Source organism: Daktulosphaira vitifoliae, unplaced genomic scaffold, assembly GCF_025091365.1.
Source record: "Daktulosphaira vitifoliae isolate Bord-2020 unplaced genomic scaffold, ASM2509136v1 Scaffold_2, whole genome shotgun sequence".
NCBI lineage: Eukaryota > Metazoa > Arthropoda > Insecta > Hemiptera > Phylloxeridae > Daktulosphaira > Daktulosphaira vitifoliae.
The window spans coordinates 12,781,295-12,800,623 of NW_026099573.1; the positions used below are offsets into that span (position 1 = coordinate 12,781,295).

At 38.3% G+C, this 19,329-nt stretch overlaps 1 protein-coding gene across 2 annotated transcripts in view; it reads right to left on the reverse strand.

Moving 5' to 3' along the window:
- LOC126900044 (ephrin-A4) overlaps positions 1-19,329 on the reverse strand; it is a 122,748-nt gene that overhangs the window by 45,276 nt on the left and 58,143 nt on the right. The window contains exon 1 of one of the 2 annotated variants that reach the window (XM_050675478.1): positions 13,852-13,997. The exons of the other annotated variant lie outside the window; for it this stretch is intronic. Within the exon in view, the coding sequence (XP_050531435.1) occupies positions 13,852-13,934 (83 nt within the window). The 5' untranslated portion in view covers positions 13,935-13,997. Of the gene's footprint in view, positions 1-13,851; positions 13,998-19,329 lie in introns of those variants that run through there. 2 annotated transcript variants of the gene reach the window in all.

Genomic DNA, 19,329 nt, shown 5'->3' on the forward strand with positions numbered 1-19,329 from the left:
ATGTGGACGGGTCGTATTTATTTCTTTTAGTGTTTGTATAAATTGTAAAATATAATTATCTGTTACTCGAAAACACTTGGTCTACTTGGAGGCGTACCTTTGAAACGCACCAAACAAAACTAAATAAGTTTAATTGGTGTCAGTGATGTTAAACGCACCAGAAAAAAATCGATCAAGATAAAACATAAATAAAACCACCACGTCGTACTAGTATATAAATGTACAAACACACAACGGCCGTTTAATGTTTAACAAACCTCACGGGCAATTAACATATACATAAACGTGTTTCGCTACTGTTTGCCCGAGATAAAAACAGAAAACTCTCTTGTTGAAAATCCTAAAATATAAATTACACGCATTTTCATGCAAAATATATTACACACCGCGTCTCGCGTGCCGTTCCATCGATTGGCTGCTCTAAATCTCCGTTATTGTTCTAAAGGAATTTCTCGGATGATAGTAATTATTTGCCGTGTCGAGCAAACTAGAAATTATTAAATTCTGGTCGTATATTCATCTCATTGTCGTCGCCTTTCGAAAACGGCTACTCTGAAGTTGTTTACATTAGTCGTATGAGCCGCCGCCCTATTCATCTAGACTTTTCATTTTAATGACATACGGTACATCTACTCGCTGAAATTGTCAAGCTTTGTCATTGTGTCGCTACCACCCAACCAGCAACACACGCTTACGGATGTCTTTCCTCGGAAATTCTTTTATAAGCAAAAATATATCGTACGGTTTTCTTTTTAATCGAACACGAAACAACGTCTCTGATAATAATCACAAACGCGGCACAGGTGACCTTTTGCTGATTACAAATATAATCACAACGTTTTCTAGAGAATTTGACACCATTCCAACGAGGCTCGGGGCGCTTGATTTTTATATAGCATCGAGAAAACTCAAGTCCTATATTATTATTATAGAACACCGTAATCATGAGCATAAAGACGAATTAATCGTTGGTAATGATTATGCAATAGACCATAGTGTTATCGGATTATTCGAGAATCTGCTTAAACAAAGTCACTAAGACTACCTCTCGCTTGAAAATCCTCTATAAGTACATGATTACGGTTATGACGTGTCCTCGGCAAGGCTAAAATTCTCAACACTAAGTCCAAACTATAGTAATACGGATCGATCTTGGACGGAACGCGAGCGAGCAAGTCGACTGAGATCAACGATTAATAACTGTAATATAGAAAACTGTTGGGCAGAGAAACGAGCGATCTGCGATGTAATTATCACAACAATGTTCAAGTCGAAAGACAAATACAATTATCATAAACAACCCGCTGCAGACTGTTACGAGTGGTGCGCGGTTCAAGTTTTTGGACAATTTTTCTTCATAACTCGGTCATTATCGTACACATAAGTATTGACGTTTCACTGGGCCGCGGTGTGGTCGGACAAGGCGGAGGAATTGTAGAGGAAAGAAAGTCCATCGAAACGTTCTCTAGATTGAATTCTAACCAGAAAATACGTGATCCCATACAATAATAATACACAACGGACACAATCGTGTGTGGTCATAGAACGTTGTGCGACCGTCGCAGCACCGCAATCATCGAAGTGCAGGCGACTTATTTTACATGCGTTCTTTGTTTATTAAATATTAAAAAAAGGCGTTCACTGCGGGTGGCTTTAGGTATGGCTGTGTTTTTGCTAAAAGATGTATTCCGGAAGCGCAACACGGAACAGCAGAAACGGTAGATAAGAGTTACTGTGTCATCCGAACATCGAAATGAATGATGCGCCTACGGAGTACGTTTCCTTTCGCCTTTGCTCGGAGATGGGAAAAGAATACCCACCGACATAATAAAATATTAATAAAGCCAAAACGCCGTGAGTGTGCGCTTTTCTGGCAAGAGTTGTGGTTGCCGCACAAGATTTATTTCTTTTGGCCCGCCGATTCCATTAAAGCGTACAATTTTGTATAAAATATGTGTGTTTTGATACGAAGCTTTAAATTTTAATGAATTCCCTTATTAAAAATGTGTCTTGCAAAAATTTGGAACACACGTTTAGTGTCTCTGGGTCGATTCAAGGTAGAACACAAGAAAAACTGTATTCATTAGTCTGCACATAATAGAACCTCTTTGTCTGGTAATTCTAGTGTCAGATCTCCATAATACCGTCGACTTTAATTTAATACCGTGGCATATCCGTCTATCGATTTTTAATAACCATTGTTTTATTGATTATCGTTAGCATAACGGGGACATTGATCTATTGACTGCTCAACGGTGCGCACGACGTTAGCGATTTTAAACCAAGTTCCGACTGACTTTATTAATCTATTATGTACTCGGCTATTATCTATACGTATTGGATACTTATGTACTGGTCTATGAGACGTTCGAGAGCAACGATCTTATGCAATGTCACGGGGTCAAAAAAAGCGTTTGTTTGTCAACACACAGCCGATATAATGGACGAACACATTAAAACATATATAAAAAAATATTCAACGTAGCAACGCACATCACTAATAGACAAGCTCTTTGGAATTGAAAACTTTTGTATTACCATCGCCCCCGTGACCTTTATTTTCCAAGTACATTACATTATTTCCACGAGGAGGATAACACTCCTTCGGCGCGTGCCCATCGTTGCTGTTCCTTAATGATCTTTTGAACATAGTTTTCTCTGCTGAGAATAATATATCATAATTGATAGGCCTAAGATAATCATTTACACTGGGCCAGACGTTGATAATATTAATCACAATAACGACATCATTGTATAAAAAAAAGTTATTCAGTTAAAATTAATGAAGATATCATATTTATTATAAATGAGGATTACAATTTTTTTTCTCGTTATATCATTTTTATACCTTAAATATTATGCACTCAAAATACATCTACTAGTTAAATAAGCTATTTCTCCAAATATTATTTTATCGATTCGATGTATCGTAAAACATAAAATTTTCCATCATAATTATAGTTGTAGGTGACAAAAAAGTGGACACGGAAAAATTCTAATATAAATATTGCTAGAATCTAATATACGAATTTATCATTAAAAACGAAAAAGTTATTTTTTCTTACATTGGAAAATACAAAACGCTTGGTTGTAACATATTCTATTTCCGAAATAAATGTTAAACACTCAATGGCCAATAACGACATGGGTATAAAAAAATATATTAACGATTTAACACAACTTAAATTCTCTATCAGGCACATAGCTTCATGTTCACCCATTACTTGCGTTAGAGTGAACATTCCATAAATGTAAACAATCCGTAAAAAAGCTGACTCAACATTGTATTATGGACAATGAATATACAATGTTTCCACAACATAACCAATCCAATGAATTAAAAAAAAAATTACAAAATAATTAACTTCATTTGATTTGATTTTATGTACCTTATAACAGGTGACACGTTTTTCATTGTGAATGAACTTATTAACTTCAACTTCTAGAATTTATTTTTATATCTTAATGGGTACAACCAAAATCCATATAAAAAAAAATTATAATATGTTTTATCTATTTTTAGATTTTGTGTGAGGCATAATTGATTAAGTATCCTATATTTACACGTTATTTTTTTTAACTTTCACAGAGGACATTTATTATAAATTCAACTTGATAATTGTCTTTGCTTTTTCAAAAAATAAATAAATGTCTGATAAATGATTGTTTTGACCGTATTTATATAAAACTTTTATCATTTGGTCAACATATTGTTTTATTAATATTTTAAATGATCTTTAAACGATCATTAACGTTCTATAAAATTCAGTACGTTTTTCAACATCGTAAAATCAAAATTAACAGATACAAATACAGAAAAAATCTCATTTTTAAGGGTCTTAAATCATTCATAGGACAGATAAAGTAGCCACATTGTTTTAGAGATCAACATACACGAAGCCCAAAAAACCTGCCGGGCGATTGAAAAAACTCAAATACGTCACTTTTATTATAATGCACGTACAATGGACGTTATAATTATTAGTAACATAATTATTGTTTGTAATACAGAGAGGGTTGTCTATGAATTTCAGGTAAAAACTCAATTATTCGTTACCGTTTGGGTTTTGTGAGGGTTCCATAGAGACTATACACTGCTCTGCAAGGTTGCCAGTTTGATGAAAATCCATGTGTTCATGTGTATTATTATTATTGTATATGTGCACATTCCCCGGACCTAGTTCCGCGCACCGAACCAACCGACTCCCCCGCTGCATCGTGTGTAAATCTATATAATATTATATTACACACACACATACCGATTATTGAACGGCCGGTGTTTTCCCACCTGTCCGGAACACAAACTAACGTACAAAGTGCGTTGTATCTCTGACCGATTGAAGGGCGCAGAGGAAGACCAGGAAAAGCAATCGTAACAAACGCATAATTAAATTTCCTCGAATGGAAGGCCATAAAAGGGAGAAAAATGGAAAAAAAAAAAAAGGGTAAATGTTATTTATTATAGTTTATGTTAATAGAGAAAATTCTTTGCCACACGGTAGGAGCATCTCTACAAAAAATGCATAAACAATCGACCCTAACTACCCAGTGCGATGGTTGGTATGAACATAACTGTTTAGTAGAAATATAAATTAGGTTATAAAACACGTCAACAAACAGTTATGGGCTAAAACGCGTTTAAAACACGCAAAATGTAAATAACACTAATAATCATAATAAAAATGACGATAACAACAGTTTTTACTAGTTTGGAGGTTAAACAAACACCGTTCAGTTTCAGTTGGTGTTAATTAAGTCGCTAACAGCTAAATAACAGCTTTGGGAATAAAGTAAATTGTTAAAAAAATAATATCATGAAAAAAAAAACAACTAAATTGACTGATCACTACAGCGCATCATCAGATGGGTATTAAATGATTTTGTTTAATTTCAAATGGAGTCTGCGAAGGAAGTCTTCTGCGTAAAGTACACAGACTAGAGACAAATAATCGTATGAGAAGAGATTTTGCGGCACACGTACAGGCGCCATACCCAAGAGGAGAACTGTATATATTTGTGTACACATATCGTACGGGAACCCAACACTTTGTGTACACTAACCCGGCGCGTTTTTCTCGTGTATATTAAACAGCGCGGTCCAAATGGAGTACTCGTTGAATTTTTGAGTCCTCGGCATGAGAATCCAAAAACTATTGACTCAAGCCAGGGAACAAGTCTTATGTGTATGGATGCACTGCAGTCTCTACATTGTGTGCATAGAGAGCAAATACACGGCAAAGGTTTTTTATTAAACATTTCTTTACATTATGTTATCGTTATTGCGCTTTAAGAACCGAGTTTTTCCCCGCGCCTCTTTATTTCTGTACTTCTGTGTGGCGGACGACCCTCAGGACTTGTTTGAGAAGAAATCGTCGCTGTTAAGTTATAAAGCGTCAAAAAGTTTATATGGCCGAATGTGTCTCGGGGGAGATTAAAACGTCAACTGCCAAACTTTTATTCACTATAAAATTTATATTTATGGAGTTCTCAACCCGTTTAAGTCCATTATTGAATTCGGCAGAAAATCTTTGTGACCGACGACGGTCCAACTCTCAACCGGAAATACAGTTGCGCACAAGGTCATCTCACCGTAGTTATGACGGACCGTTTAAAACATTATCCTAAAACGGCGGCTGTCACACAGTTTGGACAAAACCCAAATTTTAATGGAAATCAAAAGTTGATTTATAGTCGGCGATTATAAATCCACGTCGGATCTCATTAAACGTCCGACGTTACCATTAGTGTCGAATTATAAATCGGCACTCTGACGGCGATGGCTGTGCAGCCGATCCGAAATCGTCAATGCTCGTCCGAAGCCCCTCCCCGGCCCATTAGCGTACACAATTGGACTGCGCTGGAAATTACTCCGATCGGAGCCCATTACGACGGTGATGCATTACGTACAAGACTAAATGCATTTGGTAATTGTCATCTCCGCTCCACCCGAAAAAGGCCGATCGATACTGGTACTCGTTAAGATCATGAGAACCGCGAAGCTATCGGACTCGAGTGCGCCATTGTTTGAACGATTGCACAAAACAGGAACTGTGCAGGTCGCCAACGAAGACCCCCTCGCAGAGGACTGCCGGTTGATAATGAAACCCATTCGAGTCGGTGAGTTTCTGGCTCACGAGTGTGTGAGAGCAACGGAAAGTGTAATTCATCAAACAACAAGTTGATTGATGGCGACCGAGCGGAACCGTACGGTTTTCGGGCGTGCCTCGGGTCGTTTTTTTGAATGTGGAAAACGTTCATAATTCACACCATTCGGTCTAATTGTCGGTAATTAACAGATGTCTGTGTGCAGTGGAGAGAGAGTTGCATGCGGTGCGGCGTCTAACTTAGTTCTCGGCAGCTCGCCGCCGCCCGTATGAAGTGCTTTGGTCCAAAAATTAACACCAACCGCACGTTTTGGGCAATTAATAATAGGTTATGGGAAAATATCACGTGCACTACACAATCTACAGATACAGACAAGGTATTGACAAATGCCCCATTATTATTAATACACACACATAGTCGACAAGTTCGTGCAGTGTGCCTTATGCGCTCGAGTTAGCCGGTCCACCTCATGTTCTGGGCAAATAATCGTTTTCGTAGACATTAGTCATACAGCCGGTCTCTTCTTCTACGCTCACTATCTCTTCTTTTAAATATAGCATGTGTATGCAGCACTATAGGCGAATGGCCACCCACTTCCGAGGTATCCAAAGACGATAATCGTAGAAACGTGGGAAAGTAAGCGCTCTCAGACCGATGCGCAGAAAACGTTATTGTTGTAATCGTCAAAATAAATAATTTAAGATAATAAAGACAATTTTATTGTTTACATTTTTTATATAACTCTTCTAAAAAGAATTTCGACGTTGATTTCAAATTTAGCTATCGATTTTTTTCTATTAATCGATAATTAAACAATAAAATTTAAATACGTTTTATCGTTAAAAATATAGAAAATCATATCATTACTAATGCAATAATATAATAGTATTTCAAAAATAAAATAATACTGGAAAAATATAAAGTAAAAAATCAGTGATTGTTACGAATTTTCTAGATTTTCCTATATTTTTTGTATAAACAGCAATTTGTTCACTTTATATTTACTCAAAATATACAAAGTTAATATTTTTTAAATCCACATAAAATTTTTCATTTGTTGGCTAAACTTATAGTTCAGTTTTTTTATTTAAATAACACTCAAACAGAATTAAAATTTTCAAATAAAAATTGTTGGAACAATCACAATTCTTCACAACTCTTATTAAACATCATAAAACATTTTAGAAAAGTTAAATACATATATATTAACGATTTTACTGTGTAATATAGATTAATTACTAAATAGTAATTTTCTTGAAAACTTGGAAAAATTCTGAATTCATATTCGAGACAAGCGTCAAAATTCATATAAAAATTTTAAACAAGAAAATGGCTGTTAATCTAGTGACAAATTTCTAGGAATGAATTATTAAAAAATTGTATTTCCGGTCTTTGACCAGAGCACACTATTTAAACAGTGTGATAACACACGGACCTTTGATTTCTTCTAAGAAAGTGCGTGCAAATAACAATTGATTTTTGTAATCTACAAGAAAATCGTCAGCGAACGTTTTAGCAGGAAAACCGGGTGGTCTTAGTTCTTTTATTCGTGCAAAAAACCGACTGAGAAAAAATTAAGTATATGTTTTTCACAAACAGTTTTCCGTCTGCCTGTTAAATGGCGTAGAAACGATAAAGTGAGAATGTGACGATCGTTAATGGAACGCGATGACAAACATAGGTGAAGGTGTTTCGACTCAACAGCGCTAGCCGAGAAAAATTTAATAAAAAACTCATCGGTAGTAAATACACGTGTACGACACGGCATCCGCCTTTTGTGTGTATTCTGACGTTTGGACAGTCAAACCGGTAGACAAAACGCTGGCCGTCGTCGAGAGGTTATTTTGGAAAGAAACCCACAACTACACGTGTATTGTAATATTTTCTTCTGAACTATTCAACGGCGGGTTTTTATTTTCGTCTCGGCCACTAATCCGACCTGACAGCGCTTACACGTCGGTGGCAAAACGAAAAAGACTTCATTGTGGAGAACAAAAAAACAAAACCACTCTGAACGCGTTTCATATGCATCAAAACGGTAAAACATTATATACGGTCGGGTATTATATTTCACCCGTCCACAATGTTTCTCCCCGTCCACCACATGCCATACGTTTACAAGTTTGTATTTTTTTCTTCGCCTTCCACGAGTTTTCTGACTCCTTTCGGCCGAACTGCTGTACGATTACAATCGCTATATTAATTGACACTTGATGGAAAAGTACCACCTTGTTTTTTACGGATTGGTCGCAAACTACCCGCCGTATCCTCTACTCTTTTTCTCGCCGATGGTAATGACACGCGTAATTCGATACTTGAAAACATAAGAATACACAGATGACCGTGTCATGGAGTCTTTCAACGACAAAATAACCTGTCTCTCTAAGGTGAAAATGACCAACGGATTTACTGAAATAAAAACGCGGACACGCCCCTTGGAAAGTTTCGAGAGAAAAACGAGACGAAGATGATTTTTTTCGAAGTGTAAAAAGAACTTCAAAATGAAAATGTTCGTAAAAATATAATACTCAAAGGAAGTTTTAAATAAAAAAAGATTACTCTAAACGAGACGTCAAAGAGCACGAATCTGTAAAATGGCTTTTACAGATAAAAAACAAAATAATATTTTCAGTTATTTTTCATTATTATTATTTTTATATTATAACTTCTCACGGCTTAAGTAAAAATAAAACTAACTTGCGGTGTCGTGCCGAGGATTTAAATTTCCCTCTCAACTTTCCATACGATCTTGCTTAATACCGAACAGTCACCCTTTTTACAATAGTATTAATAATAATAATCATAATGATAACGCAGCAGAAGACACTCGACAACGAAAAATTACTGTTATAAACGTATGATGGCTGTGTGAGTAATTAAAACGTCGGGTCATAATCCGGCCAGTCTCTCCGGATGACTGATGGAAGATTACGAACGATATTTCAATTATTATTGCATTTTCTGGCTGAATTAAGGGACGATCACGAAGAAGGGAGTATTATTTTAGGGCAAAGTCAAACAAGCCTACAACAAACAAACAACAGTGTTTATATCTATCTTATATTAGTCTATAAGCGGAGCGGGTTCATTCGAGTAAACAATAAGGGAGGAATTGGTATTCAGAAAACTCACAGAATCAGCAGAACAAAACACAGGTTAAACCAACGAATGATATCGCGTTACAAGCCATCCACCAGCCGTTTGCTTTGAATTTGATTATAATAATTTGTCGAGAGATTTCAAATTACATTTGTAATGGGGTTATTTCATTAACAAACAAGGATAGCATACCTTGGCAAAAATAGTACAAATCACATCAAAACTGCCTAAATTTACACGGAATCGTTAATTAATAATTTAGGCATTTGTTTTGGTGCACGATTCGGAGAAAATAAATGATTTAAGTATCTTGGAGCGGTATTAGAAATAGTTATTAACGGCGAAAAGGCGATAAAAAACACAAAAGTACACAAAAATAAAAAAATAAAAACCTCTAAGCACAAAATGAAAAGTAAAAAGATGTGTGCTTCACTCCCGCTTGTCTGGGCGAGCTTATTCCATTAAAACGTTCGTTTCGGTCAGCGTACACCGAAGGGGATAAACGCGAAGACTCCTATCTTATATATAGCACACAGATTATACAGCTGCCGTGTTATATATATTTATTGAATGTGTGCGTGTGTATACGACCAACCTGGGGAAAAATAGCACTTTGGCTATAATGTTTTTTATCAGCCAAACGAGCGCCGTGACAAGTCGACGGGTGAAAAGAAAAGAAAAAACCATCTTTTCTCGTCGACCAGACCAAGGGTAATTCTTAAAAAACACATAACATTTCTTGGGTTTTTTATTTTTGTTCGGATCGTTACGAAACCTGTCCGTCAAAACACCATCACATTTAATACGGGAAACTGCACTATAAAAGAACTGGTGACAATGAATAATATAAAACAGAAGGGTGAAAAGGTTACCTTGTTATTTTGTCATTTCAGATGACAATGATGCATTTTTAACGTACGTCGATCAACTTTGACTACAACCAAACATCCGAATCCTAAATACGGCTTTTGCATAAATTACCTTGGTCCTGGTTGTTGGTAAAAGCATTTTGCCCATGCATAATTAAAGATGCTCTTGCACCTCTTCACCGCCAGTTATCCAGCAAATTAACATCGACTAGACGGGTTTTCTTTCTCGTTTCACAATAATTACCACCTCCATAATATTTGGGAATAATATAAAATATAATTATAAGCCAACATGATTGTTCCAACTAAACATTGTGAGGAGCGCGTTGATCTTTAAATCTTTACGGGGTTCGACCTTAAGGCACATGGCGCTGACCTCGAGGCAGTTAAATTTAATGATTAAACAATTAACATAATTCTGCTTTGATTAAGTACACCCCTAAGCGTATGTACGCGCATTGGTTGTCAAATATTTCTACCTCTGGTGTACAATGCATTACTTTACACAATTATAGAAGCAGTTTAAGTGCACGATTGTGTGCACAATATATGAAAACAGACGGGCAAATAATATTAATAACGATGGCCATAATAAATTCCTAGACAAAATTTAATTAAATTTACTTTAATTAATTTGGAATAATTTGTCTGTATTCGATTTCAGCAGGCTTCTCATTATAAAGCAGTTGACGCAAAAGCAAATGCTTAAATCGCATACAAAGATGTCGTTTAATTAACAACAGTCTGTTTCACAAAATGTACACATACTGAGTGAAACTCGGTTTTGTTTCTTACGCCAAACGGAGTTTGTGGAATTTCCTTTAAGAACATATCGAGACGAATTACAACCCCGTGTGTATCAAACGAATATATGTGATCAAAATTTGCATCCTTTGAAGTTTATATTAAAATATCTTCAATAGATTGACTGCCGTACTCGGCGGAAAAGATATATAAAACTCAACAACGCTATTGTCTTTTGCCAAAATCAACTGGCAACGAGTTAAACAATTATTAATTAAGTATTAGTTACTGTCATACCTAGTTGTTCTAACGGCAATCAGAGTACGCGATACGCGCCAATCAATAACAGTGAACTATACGGCGATTTTGGGCAACGTGGTAGTGTAATAGAAAATACGTGAATGTAGGATTTCGCATCGGACTTATGGTTAACATGATAATACTAAAAAAGCCAAAAGCCGTACTCGTATATTGTTTCGGCGTGTGACGGGTCGGTCATTGTTGGTAGCGTTTTTCCACAGGCCACGGGCAGTCTTCCATTGAAGCATTACCAAATCCGGTGAAACGACAAAAATGCATAAAATAAGACACACATGATAAATAGTGGAGAGGCCGTCGGGAGCTCCGAAAAATCAGTCGATTGAATACAAACGCGTTGATAAATTACCTTTTCCGCCCGTTTGTCGATCACTTTCTAAATAGGTTAATGGAAAGTCTGTGCTTCGCGTAAAAGGTCCAGCGGCATAAAAACAGGCGGGTCGGATCGTTAAAGTACAAACGACACAGCGATATCGGTGTGTGCGCGCAGATAACGACCGGGTAAAAATGAAGTCACAAAAATCGTGTCTGCTTATCGAATGCAAATGAGCTGATGCAAACTGAAACATACGTTTTTAATTAAAGATAAAAAAAACTCGTCAACTCGTTGGATTGCAGATCGGATGACCCGATATTGCGGTCATCCGACGTTTCAGCAAACGCATTACAAGGGGCACAACGTGTACACAATCCAGACCGGAGAAAACGTGGTCGTGCCTTCGATCGTGCCCTCCCCTATTATGCCCACGTCACACAACTAACGGCGAATGAAACGTGAATAAAGTTCGAAACGACTTTGTTCAACAACTTCTGGAAGCAGTTTTCGGGAGTTTAAAGTAATTTTAAAAATTACTCTCACGAAAATGACAACCCCAACAGAGATATCGACAATATACTAAAGTTCGTCGATGCAGATATTCAATGGAAAATGCAAACTTTGTTTATCAAACGTACGTAGATAACATAGCAAGTTATACTAATCAACTGCAACAGGCATTTGAAACGGAGGCCTGCCGAAAGGGCAGAGAAGATATTTTCAAAGGGGAAAAAAGTTTCACTCGTGTAAAAAAAAAAAAAAACTGAAAAACGAGTTCACTAACGGAAGCCAATGGAAATCAATTTCCTAATGTTACGGAACGAGGGAAAAGGAAAGAAACCTTTCTAGATTATATTTTATCGCGGACCTCTTTATCGGATCCAGAAAAGGTCGGAGTAAATACAATTATTAATCTGACCGTCAAAGGCGCTATTCCAATTCTATAATTATCAAAAAACTCTTGAGGTAAAACCCTTGCCGGTCACGCCTACAAGTAAAAGAGTAATTTTTAGCAAGGCTTCAGTCAGTTAATTATGATGAAAGGGATAGGTACAGTACGGAAAAGAGCGAATTAAAAAACTGGAAGAGATCAAAGGTTGCACAATATCAAACAAATTGTTTCGCTAGTTTCTCGATTTTTTTTTCACGTGCACATGTCAATCTGCTCGCGTGTCAATAACAATCGCCATACAATTCGTTTAGCGAAAAGTTTCGAATGGATGGTGGGAAACAACGAGAGGGGGTGATGTCGGAACCGACCTTTGAAAGACGGATATACTTTGGCTAGCTAACAGCACGAATAATGAAAATTTATAATAACAAAAAAACCGACAGACGGTATTTGAACGTTCTAATTTAATCTATTACTTTTTTGAATATACGTAAATCGAGTTTCGACGATCAAATAAAAATAATATGATCGAGAGATATCGTACGACAAAACAACATCATGGCAGCGCTGCGCTCAGGTATAATAAAATATAAATATATATATATATATAGAAAACAATAAAGATGAAAAATGATATTTATGAGGTGAACAGATAAAAAAAAAATTACAAGAAAAATCAATACGCATCGCGGCCCACGGACACGTTATCCGCGTATGCACATGATTAATTATAGCGCACACGATGTATCATAGAAAACATAAACAGCAATAACTCAAACTCCGCTAGCCGAACCATTGAATTAATTTGCAAAAAATAATCTATGGGGAGTGCGTCATCCGCAGCAGTAACAATACCATTTGGTTGACAAAGGGAGTCTGCCGCAACGGTATTTTAATTGAAATTCATAGTCGACACCAAGTCCTATACGACGACGACGACGTCGACTACTAGTATTGTCAAGGCGCACAACACACCACCACAGGACAACAAACTTTAATAAAAAAACCGTGTTTTTTTTTTTCCATGACATCCGTGCCGAGATCCGCTATCGTGTCGAACAGGGTCACACACAGTTACCTACTTATTAAAAGGGCATTTATGCGGCGGGCGTGAAAGTTGTGGGCTGCCGGACTGGGTACTAGAACAAGACGACAGCGTTCGTTGTACTTACCTGCAAAAACAAAAGATAACATATCTTAATTAGCGTTGAACAACAAACACGTAGTAATAATAATAATAATAATAATAATAACACGGAATAATGAAAAACACGGCGACCGTGGCACGAGAAACCGGCTGTTGGCAGCGCGGAATTAGTGGCACGGCTACCGGTGTCACACACGGACGTTGGGCACAATTAGTAGCGCTGCACGCGATGCGCGCGGATTGCATAGGCAATTGTCACGGCAAAAGAAGCGCACACTAATGTGGTGGTGTTCATTCCGCTAAGCGTACGGTCGAAATTTCGTTACGAACCCATTATTCATAGAGCGTTACGTTCACTTACAATCTGACCCGCAAGTCACTCGCACGCCGGCGATTATCGTTGCGTCGTCGTTGGGCCGCCGGTCCGTATAATATAGAAATCATTATGGCTGTTACGTTGTTATTGTATCTGCGCTTGTCATCCGCCCGGACGCCGCCTCTGTTGTTGTTGTTGTTACGGAAAGTAAATGACAGTGATGGAAACGCGTTCTAAATATTATTCTTTCTCGATCGGCCCGTTACACCCCACCCCACTCTGCCCCGTACATTACATTAGACCTCCTTACGCGTGGCGGACTACACGGAACGCCGAAATTGGCGGCCAACACATCAAAAACAATATCAATCATACCGCGACTGGCCGCGTTTGACACGAGTCGCCTAATTTTTGCGCCCGCCGCGCACCTAAACGGTTTTCGGATAGTAACGATACAACAATTACCATTGCGAAATTCCTATTCGTGTCCGCGTGACACGCCGTCTGATGCAATCGGTAATGTATACATGAATTTTTTAGGTTACAAGCGGCCCACGTAATGTAAATGTTTAAAAAGGGTTCCGCTGTTTTTTAGCTCGTTTAATTTGTTATAATAATAATTCGGTACGGCGTTTAGAAAAGCATCCGAAGGGTTGTATAAAATAATTTAGTGTACACAACGAGCAAACGAAACAGACTAAAAAGGGCCGACTGCGTTCATATAATATAAATGTATATAAAATACAAATAAGTGCGTGCCCCCTCCCCCGCATTCCTCGATCCCATCAGCATCGTTATTGCTTATTTGTGTGCCCCCGCACCAACTTGGCCGAGCTCTGGAGAATTTAATATTATTCATTAGTCTTCTCTTTTTTATTTTTTTTTTCTATCCTGACAAACCCATTCCCCTTTTTCTGATGACTTCCAAGTACAATATACTGTTGTGTATTCGTTATAAGACGCGCAGGCTTTTTTTTCTTCGACAAAAGGATTTACGCTGAGCTGTTTCTCTTCTTGTCCCCCTCCCTTACAGCCCCTACGAGTTGATCCTGAGCTTACTTATATATACACACAACAGATACTGTGGCAATCATCGAACAAGACAAAGTAAACTTTATAACACGAACACACATACACTCGCTATGCGCATAAAAGAAAAAAATAGATTCTCTTTAATAATTTATTAAAAAAAAAAAACTCCTTTTGCCGGCAATGCAATTTCCCACAAAGCGGCGTTTAATCCTCACGGACGCACACTCATCCTCGCGAGCTTGGTTCCGTAACAATAATGATTAATTATGACGATATAAAAAAAAAAAACTTCTTTTGCTTTACAGCAAAATAATAAAATGTTATTACAAGCCTAATGTCTGCCGCATACGCGTGTAAACTTTGAACATATTAATGTCGAACGCTAACAACTGTGCATATGAACCGCGTTTCAAGTAATGAGTTGTAATATGCCGAGACAATAATTAAAAACGGTGGCATCGATACGATTGATCATAAACAGAACGAGGGAGCCACTCTAAGCGCTGAATTATTACAACACTTGGCGGCAGATCTTCTGGCATATAAAATTTACCGCCCCTGGGTCTGCATCCACGAGCACTTTACTACCGTGTGCCGGTCGTAAAACCACCCGCCTAAATACGTCGTCGTTTTTATCGTCCGATTTTTTCTTAAAACTGCAAAGGCTCTAGGAAATTAAGCTTCCATACATGTGACGCAATAAACCTTCCGCGTCTCCCCCTCCCACGCGCCAAGAATCCTTCTAAGCGTTTACCGCACACTCGACTCTAATGGTTATCCCCTGCGACGCGCGCTCCGTTTTTTTATAAACATTACGAGTCTGTATATTGTGCACCTTATATGTAGAATCGTGAAAAAAATAACAATGATAACGACGATAGCAGTGTAATAATAATAATAATAACGATGACGACGACACTGCGAAAAAGACGCACCAGATTTTGCGTGTCCGCCACTCCGCTGCCGGCAGCGAATAAAAACAACGGCTCGACTAGACGTCACCAAAAGTAACAATAAAAAAATCTATTCGACGTTATTTTTGTATTATTTCCGTATAATTAATTTATACAACGTTTTATGTCAAGTATACATAACAACTTAGCAAACGTCGTTGGCCTACGCCAGTCGTTTTTCATAAGACACTCGCTCCGGAATTCCAATGCCCTTTTGTGACGGTCCGTTAACCGTGCACGAGTGTGCGTACACTGCACCGAATATTATTGTTTGTTTGTTTTTTTTTTACTTTTTTCCAGTGGAGCGTTGCGCACAAGATATCACCAAAACGATTTATTGCACACGGTTTATGGCATTGTCCTTAAACGGAAATAATTAATACGCCGACCGTCGCCGAACAGTAAATTATGCCGCAAACGAGTACCGGCCAAAAACGCGATACTACGGCGACAAATCATTATTGTTTTTTATCGCCGCTCGTACATTGGGGTAATTAATAAAAAGGTCATTTGCCTACGCGCCGAACACGAGTTCACGAGTGGCGACGGGTTGTTTATGAGCGCGGGGAAAAAAAAACACAAGAAGAAATCAAGTCTGGCCGCCGCTGAACACGTCGCGCGGTTGTTTTCCGGGTAAGGAAGTATAAATCTGGCCGGCCGCGAAATATCGAACAAATTGTCGTCGAGACCACCGGCGGGTACGTTTTCAACCAAAACAAACACCGCCGGAGATTTATGGGTAGCCGAACCGTTGCCAAAAAAAACCATACGCAACGCACAAAACACCGTCCGCACCGTGTTCGCGTGATGTCTGGTGGTACGCGGTACCGTTGGCTGGCCAAACCCAACGCGGGAGAGACCGCACGGTACAATATTTCAATATGCACCACCAGCGCGTAGTGGCCAACCTGGTGAGCGTCCGGAAAATTATTGCTCGTCCGAAAATCGTCTCGGCCGCGGTTTTTACTGTTGGCCATAAATAACGCGTACGCATTACACGGCGAGGATTTACGAGGGACATTTGAAAAAAAACACGATATCGGAGAGAAAAAGTTGTAAATCGTCTGGACCGAGTGCCATAACGGTTTTTTAGCGGCGACGCCGACCTGAATTTCGCCGTGTACCTTTTACTGGGGAAACGTTGTGCAAGTCGTTACGTTCGCCCGCCGCTACAAGTGCCTCGGTGTACCGTTTAGGAGCTCGCGCGGATTCCTAAAAAAATAACAGTACACAACGCTGGCAAATGAGGTTCGTCGAATGGACAATGAACGAGGCGCGAGATGAACGTTAAGGTTTACGCACATAAACAGAGTTATTTAAAAAAACATAATCACAGGCCGCAAGACGTTATTATCGATCATTTCTTGCGTACTCATCGGCGAGAAAAAAATCACACCCAAAGTTTACACACGCGCGCCTATAATAAATGGGCAAATAAAATATTATTGTTATTACCGTTGCACACGATGCAAGATCACATCGAGTCACACGACACACCGCGCCGAATTGATAACCACCACCGGCGGGCTTGTGTGCTCTATGATTTAAAAAAACATAGATACGTGCTACGACCACAGTTCAAATGCCAACGTTATATCCTATTCTCATGACCGACCATTAATATTCAATTACACACGCGCAATATCCACTGGGGGGGGGGAGGGGACAAAAGTATTATTGAGCATGTCGACGTGTCGGAAGAAATGCGCTATTCTCTCCTGGTCTTCGGTGTCACCCTCCAGAGTCTCGGTGTTACCCTGAACTGATGTGCATAGCCGACGGTGCACTCAAGACCGAGTTGCTTCGTCTCCCACCCCCTTTAACACTATAGCGACGCGTTTTGTTCTACGCGTGTTCCTCTACACACAACACGCACTGTTTTCGCCCCTTATTCTCTCGAATTTCCTAGGCATTATACGAAACAAAACAAAAAAAAAAAAAAAATAGTTATAAAACAACAAAGGGACAGCGGAACAACAATGGCGAGAATAGGTGCAGACAGATATGTCAGACGCGTCATAGACGGCGGGGCGAGTCCATAGCTCGAGAAAACAATTATTGTGGTCCGCGACGAAACTAATGGACCGGATTTTGTGAGTTGGGCGAAAACAACACGCGTTGTAGTGAAGATATAAAAAAAAATAACGTGCAAGTTTTCACGAGTGAGATTCGCGCCGTTTTATTTTTTATTCGTTCCACTCTAGAGATATTTATTGATCATTGATGTCATCCTCCGCCGAGAGAGCGTTTTATGAAGACATTCCACGAGATTCCTTTTAAGGAATCATACAGACCGTAAAATTTACATTGTGACTGTCGAAAATACTCCAAATGTATTGTTGTACACATTTTGACCTGCAGCTGACCAATTGCTATAATACAATACACTGGAATTATTTGCACAAATCAATACGACTGACACAAAAAAACGTAATAATAAAGGAACCGTTCTTTTTATTAGTCACATTGTTCACCGGATTCTAAACGGGTCTTTTACTCGTACGCGTTTTATATATTATTATTTTTTTTCATGAGAAGCCATTTCTACTAACATAATATGATAGACCGATCTCTCGGGACTTACAGAGGGACGCACAAGACTTGGCCCATTAAACTTAGACACGTGTGCGTTGTTGATAATAAATATAGTTGTCGTGACTTGAGATTATCGTACGAATTGACTTATTTCTGTATAAATATTTGTTTAAAAAAAAAATCCGATCGGCCGCCAACATCTTATTGGACTGAAAAAAAATACTTTCCCGACCGATGGATTGCGAAGGAAGAATAGAAATCCAATTATTCGACCGACGATAATCTTTCTGGTTCTATTAGGAGGCGAATTATTTCGATGGCTTTCCAGTTATATTAATAGCCTAACGATATAATATTATTGTAGAGGTCGTCCTTCGGTTATTCCGTACGAGTTCACACGATCGAAATGCTAAAAAAATAAACATTATCGATTCGATACCAATATGGTAACATTGTTATAATTGGCCGTATGCTCTTCAATATTTACTGCGTATTTGCCTATTGAATAAAATATATTAGGTAGCAATCCTAATTTAATAACCAATGGAAATAGACATATTTTTTTCCGCTCGTAGGATTTTTACTCGGTCGTTTTTTCGAAAAACTTTACCGCCAACTGAGAGGAGATTCATGAGGAAATTCACAGCACAATCGTGTTTTATACTATTCTTGCTTTGAGCATTACTCGATACACGTGTACTTAAAGTAAAGAATCTCGGTAAACTTAGGTACAAATAACGTTATTGTTGTTTGTAGACTCGAGAAAAACAATGGAAGATTTCTGAAGTGACACTTCAATAACGAAACGAATAACGTCAGTGACAACGTATTAGAAAACAACCATGTTCCAAAACTACTCTACACGATTAGTAAAATATTCGTTTATTTTCGATGGGTATTGAACTCCGTAAAAAAGAGAGAACTTACAAACCGAGACGTATGTGACGCGAACGTAAACTAGTGTGTTTTTTGATAAAGACGCGTTCGACGGACAGACAGAAAA